Genomic DNA, 20,364 nt, shown 5'->3' on the forward strand with positions numbered 1-20,364 from the left:
AGGTATACATGGTATATAAGTGTACATGGTATATAGGTGTACATGGTATATAGGTATACGTGGTATATAGGTATCCATGGTATATAGGTATACATGGTATATAGGTATACATGGTATTTAGCTATACATGGTATATAGCTATACGTGGTATATAGGTGTACATGGTATATAGGTGTACATGGTATATAGGTAAACATGGTATATAGGTATACATGGTATATAGGGATACATGGTATATAGGTATACATGGTATATAGGGATACATGGTATATAGGTGTAGATGGTATATAGGTATACATGGTATATAGGTATACGTGGTATACATGGTATATAGGTATACATGGTATATAGGTGTACATGGTATATATGTATACATGGTATACATGGTATATAGGTATACATGGTATATAAGATACATGGAATCTAATCATCAAGATGTACATAACTTAGCAAAAAGTTCTGCTCATATCACTGTTTTTTCTAGTAGATCCCAATAAATAGGTTTCATTTTAGAGACCCAATTGACCTGTGGTTGTAAGTATAAGTTAGCTGGCCGTTTATGAGATGGTAACCCTGAACTAGTGTAAGTAAGGTTATCCAATGCGCCACAGAGTGGTTAATTCAACGTGTTCTGTTTCACTTTCCGCCATTGTCCTGTATAGATGATGATGGTGGGGGTTTTTTTATCTTGAAAACTCTTGACCAGTTTCAGAAACTTTGTATTGACGTTCCTGATTGGTTACTACATTTACAAAAGTAACACTTTTGGTTTTAACGCGTTACTTTTGCATTTTAACGCGTTACCTTTGCATTTGAACGCGTTACTTTTGGTTTTAACGCGTTACTTTTGCATTTGAACGCGTTACTTTTGGTTTTAACGCGTTACTTTTGCATTTGAACGCGTTACTTTCGCATTTTAACGCGTTACTTTAGCATTTTAACGCGTTATATTTGCATTTTAACGGATTACTTCTGCATTTTAACGCGTTACTTTTTTAACGCGTTACGTACGTTATGCCGTTATTGGCACGGACCGCCACCCATAGAAACGTCCCATAAGAGCCGCGGATTTGCCTGTCTTAATTATGCTTATATAGTAACGAAAATTGAAAACTGTTTGCTTATATATTCTGTAAATAGTACATGTATATAGTTATGGTAAACAGAATCCTCGTGGTTATGTCATATGAAATGCATTAAACTCGTTCAATAAATAATTTTGTGTCATATGACAAGCCAAGCTGCCATTTATTCGCGGAGCAGAGTTGACCAATATTTTAACAAATTATGTATGATATATGTATATGAGATATCTCATGATATTTTTATAACATATCTTACATGTATATTTGATATGTTATCTTATACAATTAATACATACATAATTATGTATAATGTATGTCATGAAAGATATGATAACCTTATATATGTATCATAAACATTTCTTTGTAAGATATCTTATATGATTTGGTTAAGTCCTGAATCAACGTTGCTCCGTGAATAAGTGACAATTTGATTTGCAATAGTGCCACTCGTGGCATATCTTTGACATAATTTGGCCACTCATGGTCATGTAAGATCCTCTTATTTCCGCCTTGAAAAAAAAACGTATCAATATCTCTTTGACATTGAGTTAACGTGAAATAAAAAGTCATTATAAATAGACATTTGTTTTTTTATGCAAATCTTAAATTCGTACAAATCTATTGTGATTCGCTTCTTAATATGTATTGGTTTTCATGTGGTTGCTTGCTTTGCAGTGCACATCTACCTCGTTCTCACCAGACCATAAAATAATTTTATCGCGGTGCACTGTGGGAAAATTTGTGATGTAAACACCCAGGGACGAGGTACGTTGTTTTTCCTCTGCGATCTGCCATTTTGGAGCGTTGGACGCCTCGTGATGTCTGCTGTTCAACAGCCTTCGGACAATGACGCTTGGGCATTGTTAGCCCTTAAGTCTGCACCGGCCAGTCCTGCAAGAGTAGGATGGACTCCAGAACCCAAGGAACCTGCTATTGCCCGATTAGAAGGAAGAGACTTTGAATATTTGATGCGGCAAGCTCGCGTCACGATAGGTCGGAATAGCAGTAAGGGAGAAGTAGACGTAAACATGGGACACTCGAGCTTCATATCTAGAGTTCATTTAGAAATTTGTTACGAGCATCCTAATTTTTTCATGAGGTGTGGAGGTAAAAATGGTATATTTATTGACGGAATATTTCAAAGGAAAGGAGCACCCCCTCTGCAACTGCCAAGGACGTAAGTAGCGTGGTGGATTGTTATCAAAACAATGTCACTCCCCTTCTGAGGCCCCCATCGGTTTCTGTCTAGTGTCTACCCCGTTTTTTGCCCGAACTATAACATACACAACCTTATTATCCTGGCGTCGAATACTAATTACCCATGAAGATTCGAAATAACCTACATTTGTATTTGACATTTTGTGCAATTTCGTTATTATAAGCATTTTTATGTTACCATGTGCTCGAATAAACATGGCGGCTATGTAAACAAAATGGCTGCTTTATTTTGTTTATGTTTTTCTACGTAATTCATGTTTTGTTAAAAAAATGTACGGATGTTTCTGACGCATTTTCAGTGATGTGTTAGTGTTCTATGAACGCATTTGTGTTTAATGTTTTCAATTCATTTGTTCGTTGTAAAAGACATCACATGAATAAGATTCATAAACAAATGGTAAACGATAATGCGTGGATTGGTAAGAAGACAACTCGGACCGGTTAAATAGATTAACAATCTTTCACCTATGTCTGACATTGCACATACGTTACATTAAATGATGTTGTAAAAATGTTTCAAAGGACTTTTCAACATATTTTGCCAAAAGGAATTGTCATGATATTTAAATCAATGTTTGCATTTCTAACAGATGATTCTGTTTAAAATAGGTTTAAATCTGTATAAAAAAAAAAAATCATATACAGGGTCCATGCCTATTATCATGACATAAAATTGCAAATAACATTGCAAACATTTGAATTGCGTCTTTTTCAGTGATTGATGTTCTGTGTAATGGTTATAAAATAGCATTCACATGAAAACAAAAGCTGGTCACATATTAATCAATACTGATTTTTAATATCCTGTAACATATTATGTCATGGTAATATGTTTGTCATGATAATAGGCATGGACCAAGTAAAGTGATAGTCCGTCCAAATCAGCTCTCTAGCAAGCATTTTTTTATACATTAAAAAAGCCTTATACTCCCAAATAACCTAAAACTAGTTGCACACATGTATTATGGTAATTCAAGTTGCTCATTCATGATCTGACATTAAAATGACCATTGGACTGAATGCTTGACTAGGGAAATCCTTGCGACATCAGTGTATAAAAAAACATGCAATTACTTTTGTCGTGAAATTTGTCACAGAACAAAGCTACAACACTTCATGGGCCCCATAAACTACACACATGGTCGTTGTTTACAGATGGAGTATATGTGAACTTGTCTTATTTAAACATATTGGCAAAATATTCTCATAACTGATCAATATAAACAAACAAAGAACGAAATACTTAATTTTGAAATACAGCAATATGCATACATCAAAACATTGATAAAATTCAGATCGTTGAAGTTGACACTGTTCAAGGAATACGGAAAAAGCTTACCAGCAATCCAATAGACGTCCAGCAAAATCGGAAGTCTACTCCTTCTTCTCTTGATAAGTTCCAGCGAATCAATTCTTTTCCTAAGAAGAAACTGTGAACATATCTTAGCATTAGATGTTGCATCTACTTTCATTTCAATTCTAGGAAATGGGTTACAAAAGAAAAGTCTCCCTTGACACTGCCTCACGTGAGCGTTGTGCCTGTAATTGTGTGTTCGCCCTGGTGAGGAAGGCTTTGGGTTTTGTCCCTGAGCTGAGACATACCAGAGTCATTAAAAAAATGGTAGCTGCTACTCCTACTTAGCGCTCAGTCTTATGAAAGTGGTTCACCTGTTGTCAGTATAATGTGAGCAGGTGGGGTGTCCTGCTGGGTGTCTTTGGCATTATGCTTCAGTGAGGTAGCACTAGTTGGCATCAGTCACATGCTATCACGAAGAGACACACACATCGCAGTCTCACAAAATACACTCGCATACACCTCACACATGCATCTCGCACACAGGGGAGGGCCTCCTTTAATGACCTTAGCTGTTGATAGGACATTACATTCTAAATCAAATAAAATTGGTAGAGATGTTGATGAATGATAGCTGACAATGTACTGTTATTTCTGAGACTGGTAAAAACTTCTATATGGCAGTCATGGAAGCCATTTTGAAATGTGCAAATTTGGGTTCCCTGAACAACCCCTATTTTAAACTTCTTTTCAAGTTTCACCAGTGTAATTCAGCAGGAATAATCCTGAGATAGTCCTAACCAAGTGGACTTGTTAAATCTTTGACATGGCAGTCACAGTAGCCATTTTATAGCATAATTTCACAATCATGGTTATTAGCTCACCTGCGCATAGGACAAGTGAGCTTATGCTGTTGTGCGTCATCCATCCTCCATCCGACTGTCACTGCAGGCAATCTGTCTGCTTGCCCGGTGTCAACTTTTTCCTTTTAACAACTTCTTCTCAATAACCATGAGTGGCACCTGATATTGATTCTGTGGCATGCCATGGTCTAGGGCTACCAAGTTTGTTCTAATGAATGACCTTGGTCTGCATTCAAGGTCACAGTCAAATATTGTAAATGGGAAAAATTACACGAGGGGGAACTTAAATGCTAATTAAGCAGAGTCCTTTAAGTCATGAAAATTTGCCCCACACATATTATTTGGATATCAATTTGTGTAATCTCGAACTTCAAATGGATGGATGGATCGCGAGGCGTATAGTTTACATATCAAAATCCTGAAATTAATCTCCCTTTTTCCTTTCAGATGTGTGCTGCGGTTTCCAAGTACAAATATCAGAATAGCATTTCAAGCACTTATTGAAGATAATGCCCCCATCCAACCACCACCACCACAGCCACAACCAGAATCTCCACCTAAGAAAAAGAATTTGCCTCCACTGAAAATCAACATTCCTGAATCAGTGGAGCATGCATTCAGTCCCTGTCCATCACCTACTGGAACTATTAGGTATGTTGAGAAGACTTAACATCATGTGTCACCATACAAATCCAGTCATAAAGACCTGAAAATATATAGTTTATGGCACCAAGGACAGATAAGTTAGCTCATCTGAAACAAAATTTCATTTATACTTATTATAACCTTTTGCCTGCTGTTGTCAGGAAAGCCAATGAAAATTGTAAAATTTAACCATACTGCATAGTAGCTGCTTATTAAGGAGAAAGAGTTGATGATGTATTGCTTTTATTCCAGTGCTGCAAATTCTTGTCCCACAAGTCCTCGAGGAGGAGCCAGGCCAAGTTTTGTTGCAGATATTCAGATGGCAGCACTGAGTGCACAAGCTAATCCCAGGGAAGAGAGAGACAGTATTCCCACCCCCACAGATAGTGCCAGCAGTAGCCCAAGGGATGACTCCAAACCGCCTTACTCATACGCCCAGTTAATTGTACAGGCTATCACATCAGCTCAAGACAAACAGTTAACACTCAGTGGCATATATGCATATATTACAAAAAATTATCCTTATTACCGAACAGCAGATAAAGGATGGCAGGTAAGAATAATTCATGAAAATAAACTTAATGAATAGTATTTCCTAATTGTCAAAGGTAGAAACAGGAAACCAAAAGCTATTAACTCCTTCTCCCAGCCCTGATGAAACAGAGGTTAAATATTTTAAAATATTATGGCAAGAGAGAATAATATATTTGGCATAAAGAGTCCTTTTTTTTGCATTTCAAAAAGTTAAAATTTTTAAATAGGTGTAGTGGTTTATAATGCTTCTTCAGAAATTTTATGTGTATCATCTATTAATGACGAGAAGATGAAACTATCCTACCACCATATGTGACCCATCTTCGCTAGCCAAGGCTTCTGATTACGTTACACTCCACGAACCCTTGGCGGATATAGTCGTGTTCAAACCGTCGCGCCCTGGAATCCCAGGGCACCCAATCAAATCGCGTTTTACATTCAGGTTTGGTTTAGCAGTAAACAAAAATTGCGGCACATAGTACAGAACTGCATTGTCGACTATGTCATAGCATTTTACCTAAATACAGAGACGTACCATCTTTGATGACACATTCACAGTGTCTGATCAATTTATATAAGTCATTGATCATACATCTCATCGAAATGACACAAGCCTTCGTGTGTGTCTGTAAACATCTCCGCTAGAGGGCCAGAACTGACGCCTATATCTGCCAAGGGTTCGTGGAGTGTAACATAATCAGAAGCCTTGGCTAGCGAAGATGTATGTGACCATGAAGTTCTACACTCTATTAACTTATTTTGAAAAATCAGTTCAATATGAAACTGGAGCCATTTCATTAAAATGCTGAAAGATTTTGTTTTTTTCTCTTTTCAGAATTCAATTAGGCACAATCTATCACTTAATAGATATTTTGTAAAAGTACCTCGGTCACAAGAAGAACCAGGGAAAGGGTCCTTTTGGAGAATTGATCCAGCTTCAGAAGCTAAACTTACAGCACAAGCATTTAGGAGACGGCGTCAGAGAGGTGTGCCTTGCTTTAGAACACCATTTGGCGGTTTGTCAACAAGGTAAAAGAGAAAATTTTCTTAAAATATAGTTTCAGCACAAAGGCTATTCATTACGATATGGTTGTTGGTTAACCTTGAAAATTAAAACCTGAATATTGCTTTGATTTTAAATGTATATTCAGGTTGCATGTACTCCGAAAGTAATGTAAATACATAGAGTCTGGGTTGAATAACTATTGACAAAAAAAATTGTATGTGTTTGCTGCATCATGTGAGGCTTGTAAGAAAGAAATTGCAGTCAAGTCATGTTGCCTTCTTTGGTGTGTAGGTCAGCACCAGCTTCACCAAGTCACATGGCTGGAAACTTCACGCCAGACAGTATGTCAAGAGAGGGAAGTCCTATCCCTGAAGGTCCAAATGAAGGAGACATTCATCCCGCCGGTACCATAGTCGCACATCCTCAGATACTGGCGGCCCAGACAGCGGCAGACCTCTGTAGGATAAGTCAGTCAGCACCAAGCTCACCTGGAGGTTTGAATTTTTTTTTAAAGAATTATGGTATATGAACCTTCTTTCACTCCCATTTTCTGATTTTCTCAATAAGACACCAAATGATGGATTGTCAAACCAAGGAACATGATATATATACTTAGTGTCATGATGAGTTGGGTTACATGTATTGAGAAGAGAGTAAGGAGATTGCATTTCAAATTTGATATCAGTTGAGAGAGAGAATGCAATATTGGCATGGAGTAAAGATCTTTGCTGAATATGATTAAAAGTAATCTATGACATATTTACTGCTGGCACAATGCAAGTGGAAACATTCTAGGCTGACAATTTCCTACAAATATTAGGTTACTTTTGTGAGATAATTGATTCTGAAGCTACCGATAATCAAAAGGAATTTGGGACGGTTTACGATAAAGCTGTAATCAAGTACAATATACAAATTTCCTCAAAAAATGTCTTAAAATGTTTAACAAGTAAGTTGCATCACAAGATATGTCGCTATTTTACCATAAAATACATGTGTATGCTGTTTCTTGTTGAAATCTGGAGAATAGGCAGAATAATGAAGAATTTCATTTGTGTACAATAGGTGGCAATTCAGGTACACGTGTGTAGATACTATTGTTTTATGCGAACAAGGTTAAATGTCTTCATACAATGTCTGTTTGTAGGTTATAATTCATCAAGATAGGAAGATTGAGTTTAATTTTTGAAAAATATCCAAGCTGTGATGTATTTTATCTGTACACTTGTGTGTTGCAGAACTGGAAGAGTACTTTTTCTAATATATCCACTCAGAACACAAATTGAAATAAGCGACATCAGAAATATCTTGTTCATACTTTTATATTACATGGCCTCAGTTTGATATTTAAGAAAAAGAATGAGTTTAATCTTTCATGCATGGTACAGATGTACGACATGCCATCCATGCACTTGTGAGGGTCAAGCACATTGTTATCAATATGCAAATATGATTATAGAGTCTGTCAATATGGTGACACATGTTCATTATTAGCTCACCTTGCCTGTCATCTATGGTCCAGCGTCTTTCCGTTTACTCAACTTCTTTCCACTAATCAAGACTCTCAGAGTCATATTTGGCTGATAGGTTCCTTAGATGAGGCCCAACAAGTGTTAGAAAAAAGAAATGACCTTGATATTCAAAGATGCAGGGTCAAATTTCTTTAAAAGACTTCTTCTCACTAAACTAAGACTCCCTGTGTCATGATATTTAGCTGATAAGTTCCTTGGATGTGACCCGATAAAAGTTTGCAAACAGAAATGACCTTGACTCATTCATAGAGATCTAGATTCATGATATTTGTCAGGTAAATTCCTTAGATGAAGCTTGACCAAGTCGATGAAGTTAAATTATCTTGACCCATATTCAAGGTCACAGGGGTCAAATTTGTTACAACATTTTAAACAACTTCTCACTAACCAAGAGAACTAGAGTATTGATATTTGGCTGATACGTTTCTTTTTGGATGAGGTTGGTCGGTTCCTGGAATGGAGTCCCACAAAGTTTGAGAACAGAAATGACCTTGACACATATTCAAGGTTGCAGGGTCAAATCATTAAAAACATTCAAATGACTTCTTCTGGTTAACTTAAAGGCCAAGAATCATATTGGGATGGAAGGGTCCTATGATGGAGCCCCACTAAGTTCAGGAAACAAATGACATTGAACCAAATTCAAGGTCCTTTAAGTCAAAATTTGATGGTCTGTCTTGCATGATCAAAGAAAATACATCTGCGAAGTGATTGTTTGAAAAGCTGGAAAAAGTAACACTCCCTCCTTGGTAATCTTGGAAAGGATCAACTGCTTTAAAAGCCAAAAGAAGGGCAAAATGCTTATGAATTGATGGAACAGTTACTATGGTTTTTCACTAACCTAATTTTGCCAGGAAATGCAAACAACATTATATTAAGTTTGGTCCTGTATATTAACTTACCAATGTACTTGTGTTGTCGACGTGCATATCCTATGACCTTGACATTGACCTGTTTCATGAATATAGAGCACAGTGGAAAGTGAAAAACCAATGAGTTCAGTTTGACGAGGAACAAATTTCCAAAGCATCATCCAATCGGGAAAGAGCATGAAAAATCAACTTAAATACATGTATAACTGACATTGGAGCTAATGTGTTTCACTTTGCTAGCCGATAAGAGATCAGGGAGACGCTGGAAGCCTGGTGCCTGTCACCTATACTGATCAAACTCAACCTCAACTTTTTCCACTTGCGTTGTGTAAAGTGATATGTTAACAAGTGTATGTTATATTATGATGAAATCCACATTAATTCATGTCCAGTTTTAAAGAGTGTTGTTATTGATTGGAGTAGAGCCAGAATTATTAATGACGGTCTAAATGGTAATAAAAAAAAAGGTAGATTGGATTAAATTTTGAGAAGTGACCAATAAATTAAGTCAGTTCAAAAATATAATGTATGTCTTTTAATTGACTATTATATAAATTACATGGTAATGATCAATAACTAAAACTGTTATTTGTATTCTTTTTTCATTGCAGTCAACATAACTACAACGCTGAGTTCATCAGGTACTTCAGCAGTTCATCAGTTACCAACCATGATTACGAAGCCAAAAGTGATAGTAACCAATGCCACACAACTCGTCCTCAATGGTCCTGCAGGTCATACAAATAGCGGGCTTACCAATGGGACACACATGGAAATCAAGAAGGAACATGGGGCACTAGGTATAATGCTATAATAGCTTCATACAGCCAAATATTTTCTCCATAGATTTAGTTTTTGACCCTGGCTGTTAATAGGACATTTAAACAAATTTTAACCAAACTAACCCAAATCTCCATAGATGGAAAGATGTAAAGCAAAAATGTTTGTGTATTATGCAAGAATTACATTTTCAATGGGGATTTGAAAAGGCTAAATCATTTACCTCTGTCTAGTCTGTTCTTCCCTGTCTAATACAAATACAAGTATTGGTAAAGTTAACATGGAGGAAGATTACCGGGCCTGACCAAAACTGAACTGCTGAAATAGAACCAAGAAACATAAGTAGTTTTCTGTGTAGCTTTTCAACAATACAGTGATCACTAAACATGTATTTTGTTTTGATTTCTTTGAAGTTATGTTTGCTTTTCTTTTGCATATTCCACTTTTGTTACACAAATATATACATTTCTCAGCAGATAAAATTCAAGCTGTTGTAACGGCTGGGGGCCAGGCAACAATTAAACCTGTCACATTAGTGCGTAATACAACTGCTTCCATACCGGGCTTGACAAGTCAGCAGCAGCAGCAACTATCGTCCTTGGCAACACACCAAGGCAACGGCCTGCCAACCACAGCCATCTTGTCACAGCCCAGCATCAGCACCTTCTCAACGGTCCAGCGTCCCGGAATCGCCATCATCCCTCAGGCTGGTATGCAGCTGGTGACAACATCCGCCTCACAACAGCAGGCAGCGATGTCACAGCCTCAGCTCCTGGTGAGTCTGGTTTGAGATTTTACAGTCCATTAGCCCCCCCCCCCCCCCAAACAAAAAAAATTTAAACAAAAAAAATAATTTCCTGTGGGATCTTTGCTGCATCTCTCCTGCTAATAGTCCTTTAATATAGGTGAACATGAAGCTAATGTTTTGGACTTCTGCCTCTTTATGTCAGTCAGTGGATTAATCTAGGAAATGGGGATGAGGATGGTTAATCTTCTCTGTAGACTTTTAAAGTCAACATGATGGAAGCTGCTTTACACATACCTGATGATAAAGATGATTGGCCATACAGTTGTAAACAGTAAAATACTGCATATTGCTGCCTTTCTGTGATTTTTTCTGTTATTCTCAGAATTCTTTAATACTGTTGCATGCTTAGTTCCTGAAATCCTGGTGCAGATTTGAATATTACATGTTCCTTTCTTTAGGTTACCACACTGTCCAATGTACCGGTTTCAATGGCATCAAAGCGGCCATTAGAAGACTATCGTGACGAAGATGGGGTGGAAAAGGAGGCGAAAACTGTGAAACTTGAGATAAAAGAGGAGAAAGAGTGAGGGAGGGAGTCGTGAATGAAACACAACCTGGTGAAGTTCATCTGTGGAATATAGCCCTTTAGAAGTGACATGCAATGAACTCTCCTTATTAAGGTCTCTGATAATCCCTAAAACAATTCTGAATATTTTTGTTTTAGAATATATCCTTTTTTTCTGTTCCAGTAATTCTGACACTATTGCTTTCTAGAACATTTAATTCGGGAATTAAACATAAGGAATTAAACATCCAAGAAACTTCTATGATTCAGAATATTGTTTTAAACGATAATGTTGTATGATTAGATTTATACGTTGGAAAAATTATGGTGTAAAAAACACAATTCATCTTGTATCAAATTATTTTTTATAGTCTGTAAAGTAAACTTGGTTCAGTGTTTGATGTGGATCTGATTTCATAAGCTATGTATGTCCACAGTTAAGAATTTCTTGTAAATTGTAAATTGAAATGTTCAGAATAAATCAGTCTTCAATAAATACTACAAGACATCAACATTTTGTCTTGAATAAATAACACCTTATTTACTGCTGACTTCTTGACTACGTAGAAAACTGTTTTAAAAGATTACAATGGCATAATAAACTAAGGGCACTCTCATTTCTGTAATCTGTTCATGATTTTGTTGCTATGATATCACCAGACAGACCATTAACCTGTTACTGTGCAGAAGTATTACACTGAACAAAATGTACCTAGAGTGATGGACAAAGAGAGGGGACTTTATGAAAATGAATATCAATATTTAAAGATGCTGTTCACGATCAGGAAACATCGGTCATTGATTGTAATCACACATTATATTCATTTTATTCACTGTTCATTATCACAGTTGGTAGTTTCATTACATTAAGAGGACTGACACTGAAATCATATTGTGTGGATGAGATTGCTCTCTATACTTTACAATTTTAAAACTACTATGGTAAAATTTACGTATTGAATAAACTGTTTAGTGTAATCAATTTTCTGTTTGAAATTGTCCAAGCATACATTTCCCTCCCTTAATAATAGCAAATTGCCCAAAAGCAAATATTTCTATTGTATCAGATTATAATGTTTCTGTCCATTTCTTCAAAATACCCAGTCTTGATATCTGTCATAATAAAGTTGTCAATTTCCAAAATATGTTCTTGAAAATTCCATAAAAAAATACAATACGGGTCAAGGCAAGTGGATACAACACATTTTGCTAAAATTAGGTGAATGCACAGAAAGGAATAAAATTCATTACAATAGTTCTTCACCACTGATGATGTCATTGATGTCTTAAACCCATGCTTCTGAAAATTTCTGACAGGAAATGTGAAATTATCAATATCTTGAGAGTCATTGTGTCTTAAATTAGTTAAATGATTAAATAATTTGATAATGATTTGTTACTACAACAGAAGTAAAATGAGACTTCTAGATTGGTACTTTTGTGTCTGTACAGCCAGCAAACAAAACACTCATTGAAATTGTTGAAGTTGATACATTTGGTATAGAATTATGCTCTAATAAGATAGTGATTGTTCAGTACATCAAGTTCTGATAGACATTTTTATTGTCAGTAATAATTGAATCAAATTGTTATTGGAACTAAATCATCTTGGAACTACATTGAGTGATAACTAAATCATTGGATGATGATTGAAATAAATCATGATTGAACTTGTTAATATGAAATCATGATTATAGTTATGTACTATAAATATAGATCTATTTGACAGTCAATATTGTTCTAACATAACTTTATTTTGTACCTTTTTTCTGCTATAAGTATTTTAATGTACCGTCTGACGGAGGCAGAAATTGGGTTTCATTTCAATGTAAATCACTTACATTTCACTCTCCTACTGTGTATTGTATTATAGATGCTCCAGTGTTTTAATTTCCTCTTCACAAAATACATCAGACAAATATGTAAATAAAAGATGTTATCTTGCTGATGGAAATCTAAGAAAATATGAAAATGATTGTTTCGAAGAAAAAAATGTATTTATACTTTGTGTATAGCTTTTGCGATATTGTGATGTACAAATTTATGTATGGAACACAGCTGTGTTGTCAAACACAAAGGAGAATGTTTTCAGAGGAAAATTTTAAAATAGATTAAATCTAAATCAGGTGTTGCTAATATTACAAATTAGAATTATCAAATTTTAATTTCTTCTAGAAAGTTTTGCTGGAGTAACAGTTCTGCAGGGGAAATGGTTTAATAATCAAAGAAACAAAAAAATGCTGTTGAAAACATATTTTTTAAATGTTTAGTTAAATATATGTTATTGAATACTATGTATATATATATATATATAAATCTATATATATATATATTGGACGTGCATTTCCTGATTTATTGTAACCAGCAATAAGCAGAGATGTCCTCCAAGAGAAAGGACCCTGTGAAGTATATATATTTATATATATATAATATTGTCAAAATAGTGCTTCTTGTTAAATATGTTTGGATACCAATAATTCTTTGTGAGGAGTTAAGTTGTGGATGAGAATTTTTGTAGTCTGGGTGAGTTTGTTTTGTTCTTTTTATAGAAATTATCCTTTTTCTTTTATAAAAGAAAAAGATTTTGTTCTAGACTTCTTTTTATTTCATATGTAGTCCTCTTCCATCTTCAGATTTTTAATTATTATTGTATCTTATTCATAAAAAAATAATAAAAATTTCAGTTTTGCAGGCAGCTCAAGACAAATTGTTCCCTAGATAGTTTAAAGAAAATACATTATCTTTTGTTGGAATTAGTCACATTAAATTTTCATTTCTTCAACCATCACATGTGCTATTATATTATCCAACATTTGATAGTGTTTTTGGGAATAGCATTACTAGTATTGGCTACAAAGTGCATCAAAAGGAACGGATTTAAAAGATAAAGTATTAGAAGGATATCTTCAAAAAAATATTCTTTGAAACTTCTGCTTTCAGTTTATTTCTAGTCTTTCCAAATATGATCTAGGTTATGTTAATTCAGTGAACACTACTGTGTACATTGTGATGAATATCCAATGTAAGAGGTTGGGGAGACATGAAAAGAGTGTTGCAGAAGGTTTGCGAAAAAATTCAGATGTAAAATTTGATGCCTGAACCTTGACTAGGCCCTTTTCTTCATCTTCTAGAGCTAAGCCCAATACCTCTATGTGGTAAAATATATATCTCTTGGTAGTTTGTTCTGTTTGGGGTTGAATCAAGTTCTCATGTAAAAAGAAACATTAAAAATGAAAAACTACTATGTTGATAAAAGCTTTTTTTCTGGTTTTTGTGACAATTGTATCGGACATAAAAACATGTTGGGGTTTATAGAATTATAGCTCTGGCATGAGATGTATCAACATTTGCAGCTATATCTTCTAGTCTTAATTGAGCTATTGGGTTTTATTGGTGTCTGGAGTAAAAAGAGGTGGCAAAATTTCTTTAGTACTTGTGTAGTGTTCAAAATCTACACACATTGTAATCTAAAGCATTGATGTATATATTACATATATACTGACAATATGGCAGCTAGGGGTAGGTAGTATTTCAGAGCAAGATCTACTGTAGGAGCATTGTCAGAAAAGATTGAATTCTTACAACACATCGGGATTCAGTATTAAAAGATTATCAGTGCAAATTTGTTTTCTCTCAAAAAATTTTGCATCCAAAGTTTGTTTTAGTCTGTTTATGTAAATGTGTGTGTATTAGGATTGTGTGAAAGATGGGAGACATTTTAGATGCATGAAATATATTTAAGTTGTCTCTGCTCTGTTGAATATGTTATCGTTGGTCGTTTCTTACTTCTGAAATACCAATATGTTAATTAGGGGTTTCTCATGTATTTAGAAGAAATTCCAAAGAATGTTTTAGTAACATTTGCTGTCTATATTTTAACTCTGTGGTTGCCTCCTTTTAGGTACAATGTATATACTAGGTATGTTTAAAAAAAAAAAACAGCTAAAGAATGTTGTATCTTGGCAAGTCCCAGAAAAATGGAGCTGAATTAGCGAAAGGGATGTCATTGAAGTGTATTTTTACATACATTGTCTTATGTATGTGTAGGTTTTTAACCATTTTTGCAGTACAGTATTTTGTGACATCTTGCTCTTACTTGCTCCTATTGTATATTGTTTGTTCAGGTCTATCTCGATACAATGTTGCGCTATCCAGTACACAACTAGCCACAGTGCGAGGTAGTAACACCTTGGGAAGAGCTGTAAATACGAAGCCCACCCGTCCTGGTTCAGTATTTATTGTCATTTGTGTGCTAGTAGAAGAGTATGGTTTGTCGGTTCCTTATATCTGGTGTATTTTGTAGGGAAATACCTCCTGATGAAACAATTTGTACATTTCGCTTGTTTTCTGTCGCTCGTCACTCATGATTTCATGTGTACATTATACATGGATAGAACTGTCCGTGATTTGTTTAAGTGTAGCATGTTTTCTATACAGATGGCATTGTCCGTTACTTCTGCCAGGGCTATCTTGGCATGTGTAATAAACATGTTGTTTTAATCCATTCTATGATTTGTTTGGTCTCATTTGAAGGCTGTCTTGGTTCAACCACAGGTGCAACTTACAATATGAGAATGTTTATGATATGGATCAGACCTGTTTATACAACATGAGAATGTGTATGAAATATGGGCCAAAGCCTATAGGTAAGGCTCTAGCCATGTCTTAGCATTCTTATATTGCCATGTACCCGAGTGTTTCAGCCATATCTGCATTCTGTTTGGTAAACAAGTAGTTATATATGTTAACATAAAGCTTAATACATACTGTTAACCTTTTATGATTTAAATCAATATTTCTTTGAAAAAATTGAAAGCAAAAATATTTGCTGTGACGGGCTTGTTTAAGGGCTATTGCATGGCCATCTTGAAAGAGTTCACTCTGATAATTTATCCAGCAGGGTATCTCACAAATTCTTAGGTGCTGCTTTGGAAATATGCACACGAAAAACATCATTTAGATAAATACATTTACTAGCTCACCTGGTCCGAAAGGACCAAGGTGAGCTTATGCCATACCTTGGCGTCCGTCCGTCCGTCAACAATTGACTTATTTGACTTCTTCTTCATAACCGCTGATCGGAATTTGAACAAATTTGGTCAGAAGCATCCCTATGAGTAGGGAACTCAAAATTGTACAAATGATGGGGCTGACCCCCTGGGGGCCTCTGGGGCGGGGCCAAAAGGGGTCATTTTGGCGCTATTGATATAAACAACTTCTTCTCTGAAACCAAGCAATGGCTATCACTCATATTTGCCTGGTAGCATCACTATGGGGTGGGGACTCAAAATTGTACAAATGATGGGGCTGACCCCCCAGGGGCCTGAGGGGCGGGGCCAAATGTGGTCAATCTGGCTATATTGATATAAATGACTTCTTCTCTGAAACCAAGCAATGGCTATCGCTCATATTTGCCTGGTAGCATCATTATGGGTTAGGGATTCAAAATTGTACAAATGATGGGGCTGACCCCCCAGGGGCCTGAGGGGTGGGGCCGAATGTGGTCAATTGGGCTATATTGATAAAAACGACTTCTCCGAAACCGAGCAATGCCTGTCGCTCATATTTGCCTGGTAGCATCACTATGGGGTGGGGATTCAAAATTGTACAAATGATGGGGCTGACCCCCCAGGGGCCTGAGGGGCGGGGCCAAATGTGGTCAATCTGGCTATATTGATATAAATGACTTCTTCTCTGAAACCAAGCAATGGCTATCGCTCATATTTGCCTGGCAGCATCATTATGGGGTGGGGATTCAAAATTGTACAAATGATGGGGCTGACCCCCCAGGGGCCTGAGAGGCGGGGGGCAAATGTGGTCAATAGGGCTATATTCATATAATTGACTTCTTCCCTGGAACCAAACAATGGATATCTCTCATATTTTACTGGTAGCATCACCTTGGGGTAGGAATTTGAAATTGTACAAATGACGGGGCCGACCCCCTGGGGGCTGAGGGGTGGGGCCAAAAGGGGTCAGTTTTGCAGAATTGATATAAACGACTTCTGCTCTGAAACTAAGCAATGGATATCGCTCATATTTTCCTGGTAGCATCTCTATGGGGCGGGGATTCAAAATTGTACAAATGTTGGGGCTGACCCCCCAAGAGCCTGAGGGGCGGGGCCAAAATTGGTCAATTTCTTTAAACAACTTCTTCTCTGAACCTAAGCAATGAATATTACTCACAGTTGTATGGTAGCATGGTTATGGGGTGGGGATTCAAAATTGTACAAATGTTGGGGTTTACCCGGACCGCCTGGGGGCTGAGGGGTGGGGCCAAAAGGGGTCAATTTGGCTAATTTGATTTAAACAACTTATTCTCTGAAACTTAGCAATGGTTTGACTGGTAGCATCCTATTGGGGTAGGGATTCAAAATTGTATAAAGGAAGGAGCTGACCCCCCAGGGGGCAGAGGGCAGGGTCAAAAGTTGTCAATTGGTCTAAACAAGTTCTTATCTGAAACTAAGCAATGTATATCACTCACATTTGTGAGGTAGCATCCCTATGGGGTCGCGCCAAAAGTCAATTTCATTTCATGGATTAATGCACTTTTTGGCATTTTTAGCCCACCATCATCAGATGGTGGGCTATTCAAATCGCCCTGCGTCCTTGGTCCGTCGTCCGTCCGTCCGTCCGTCCCTCCGTCCGTCCGTAAACAATTCTTGTTATCGCTAATCCTCAGAAAGTACTGAAGGGATCTTTCTCAAATTTCATATATAGGCTCACCTTGGTGCCTAGTTATGCATATTGCATTTTGAGACCAATCGGAAAACAACATGGCCGACAGGCAGCCATCTTGGATTTTGACAATTGAAGTTTGTTATCGCTATTTCTGAGAAAGTACTGAAGGGATCTTTCTCAAATTTCATATGTAGGCTGCCCTTGGTGCCTAGTTATGCATATTGGATTTTGAGACCAATCGGAAAACAACATGGCCGACAGGCAGCCATCTTGGATTTTGACAATTGAAGTTTGTTATCGCTATTTCTGAGAAAGTACTGAAGGGATCTTTCTCAAATTTCATATGAAGGCTCCCCTTGGTGCCTAGTTATGCATATTGCATTTTGAGACCAATCGGAAAACAACATGGCCGACAGGCAGCCATCTTGGATTTTGACAATTGAAGTTTGTTATCGCTATTTCTGAGAAAGTACTGAAGGGATCTTTCTCAAATTTCATATGTAGGCTCCCCTTGGTGCCTAGTTATGCATATTGCATTTTGAGACCAATCGGAAAACAACATGGCCGACAGGCAGCCATCTTGGATTTTGACAATTGAAGTTTGTTATCGCTATTTCTGAGAAAGTACTGAAGGGATCTTTCTCAAATTTCATATGTAGGCTGCCCTTGGTGCCTAGTTATGCATATTGCATTTTGAGACCAATCGGAAAACAACATGGCCGACAGGCAGCCATCTTGGATTTTGACAATTGAAGTTTGTTATCGCTATTTCTGAGAAAGTACTGAAGGGATCTTTCTCAAATTTCATATGTACTCCCCTTGGTGCCTAGTTATGCATATTGGATTTTGAGACCAATCGGAAAACAACATGGCCGACAGGCAGCCATCTTGGATTTTGACAATTGAAGTTTGTTATCGCTATTTCTGAGAAAGTACTGAAGGGATCTTTCTCAAATTTCATTTGTAGATTCCCCTTGGTGCCTAGTTATGCATATTGCATTTTGAGACCAATCGGAAAACAACATGGCCGACAGGCAGCCATCTTGGATTTTGACAATTGAAGTTTGTTATCGCTATTTCTGAGAAAGTACTGAAGGGATCTTTCTCAAATTTCATATGTAGGCTCCCCTTGGTGCCTAGTTATGCATATTGGATTTTGAGACCAGTCAGAAAACAACCTGCCCGACAGGCAGCCATCTTGTATTTTGACAATTGAAGTTTGTTATCGCTATTTCTGAGAAAGTACTGAAGGGATCTTTCTCAAATTTCATATGTAGGTTCCCCATGGTCCCTGGTGTTGCATTTTGGGACCAATCCGAAAACAACAGACAGCCATTATTGCTAAATCGTAATTTTATATATAGGTTCCCCTTGTTTGAAAAGTACTAGAGGGCTGTTTCTGAATTTACACAGATAAGTAAGACTTAGAGGAAGGGAAAAGTAGAGAAAAGATCAATCTGACATGGAACCTATAAAGATCATTCAATGGTGGGCGCCAAGATCCCTCTGGGATCTCTTGTTAGTATTAAAATAAAACCAATGTACATGTACCAATATAAAATGCTTATGATATATATTGACATAGCAATACCAGCGACAAATATACTTAAGCATCATTCTTGTTTCATATCTCATGAAACCAGGTGAGCGATACAGGTCCTCTGGGCCTTTTGTTAGAAAATTAAGCTTTCATACTTCCTATAAGGTCAACTACAGAAATGCGCAATTACTCTTTAGAAAATTGGTGATGTCCTCCTATTTCATAAAAATATTTCAGTGAAGTATTTTGGTATTTTATGCAAAATAGGAACACTTGATAGTGCACAAAATTATTCCTCTAAGAATGTTTAAAATAGCATGGCTAGTGGACCTGAATCACATGCGCAGTGGATCAATATCAAATTTCGATCTGAATATCACATGAAGAATTTTTGAACTATTAATTTCTGTGCCGTTACCTCGAAGATTGGTCATCTTTTAAACAAGAAATAGACATAAGGTTTATGTTACACATCAATGCTCCAGATAATTTTTTGACAGGTGTTTGTACCATCCGATCCCCCAAACCGTATGTGTTTGCACAACTACAGCACTATACAGTATACACCAATTCATCAAAGCAGTGTAATGTTCAATTAATCTCCATTCACTCCATAAGTTATCTATAAGATGGCAGGCTTTATTAATTATGTTTTATCTGGTGAGTCCATCCAGCTAACAACTTTCAAGTTACCACTCTTTCAAAAGAACATGCCAAATATCAAATATTATGGAACTTGAAGAAAGCATCCAGCCACCAGTTAAGATTCTGAAGGGCAAGTGAGCATATACCTTGGTACTGCAGTTTAGCAACTAATTCTCAATAACCAAGGGGGTAAGTATAGGGTCTGTAGCATGCTGGGATAAAGGGCTGCCAAGTTTTTAGGTCACCTGAGACAAAGTCTCAAGTGACCTATTCTAATCCCCTTTTGTCCGTCGTCCGTCGTGCGTTCGTAAACAATTTACATTTTCGACTTCTTCAAAACCCCTTAACCAAAATTC

At 36.7% G+C, this 20,364-nt stretch overlaps 1 protein-coding gene across 1 annotated transcript; it reads left to right on the top strand.

The window, feature by feature from the left end:
• The first annotated feature begins 1,846 nt into the window (after positions 1-1,846).
• On the top strand, positions 1,847-15,647 carry LOC117335702 (forkhead box protein K2-like). Its single transcript, XM_033895872.1, has 8 exons — positions 1,847-2,262; positions 4,908-5,111; positions 5,358-5,658; positions 6,475-6,668; positions 6,937-7,139; positions 9,661-9,849; positions 10,303-10,604; positions 11,036-15,647. The coding sequence occupies exons 1-8, from the start codon at positions 1,904-1,906 to the stop codon at positions 11,162-11,164; spliced, it is 1,881 nt and encodes a 626-aa protein (XP_033751763.1). The 5' UTR covers positions 1,847-1,903; the 3' UTR covers positions 11,165-15,647.
• Positions 15,648-20,364: the final 4,717 nt, after the last annotated feature.

The sequence above is a fragment of the Pecten maximus genome, chromosome 1 (assembly GCF_902652985.1).
Source record: "Pecten maximus chromosome 1, xPecMax1.1, whole genome shotgun sequence".
NCBI classification, from domain to species: domain Eukaryota; kingdom Metazoa; phylum Mollusca; class Bivalvia; order Pectinida; family Pectinidae; genus Pecten; species Pecten maximus.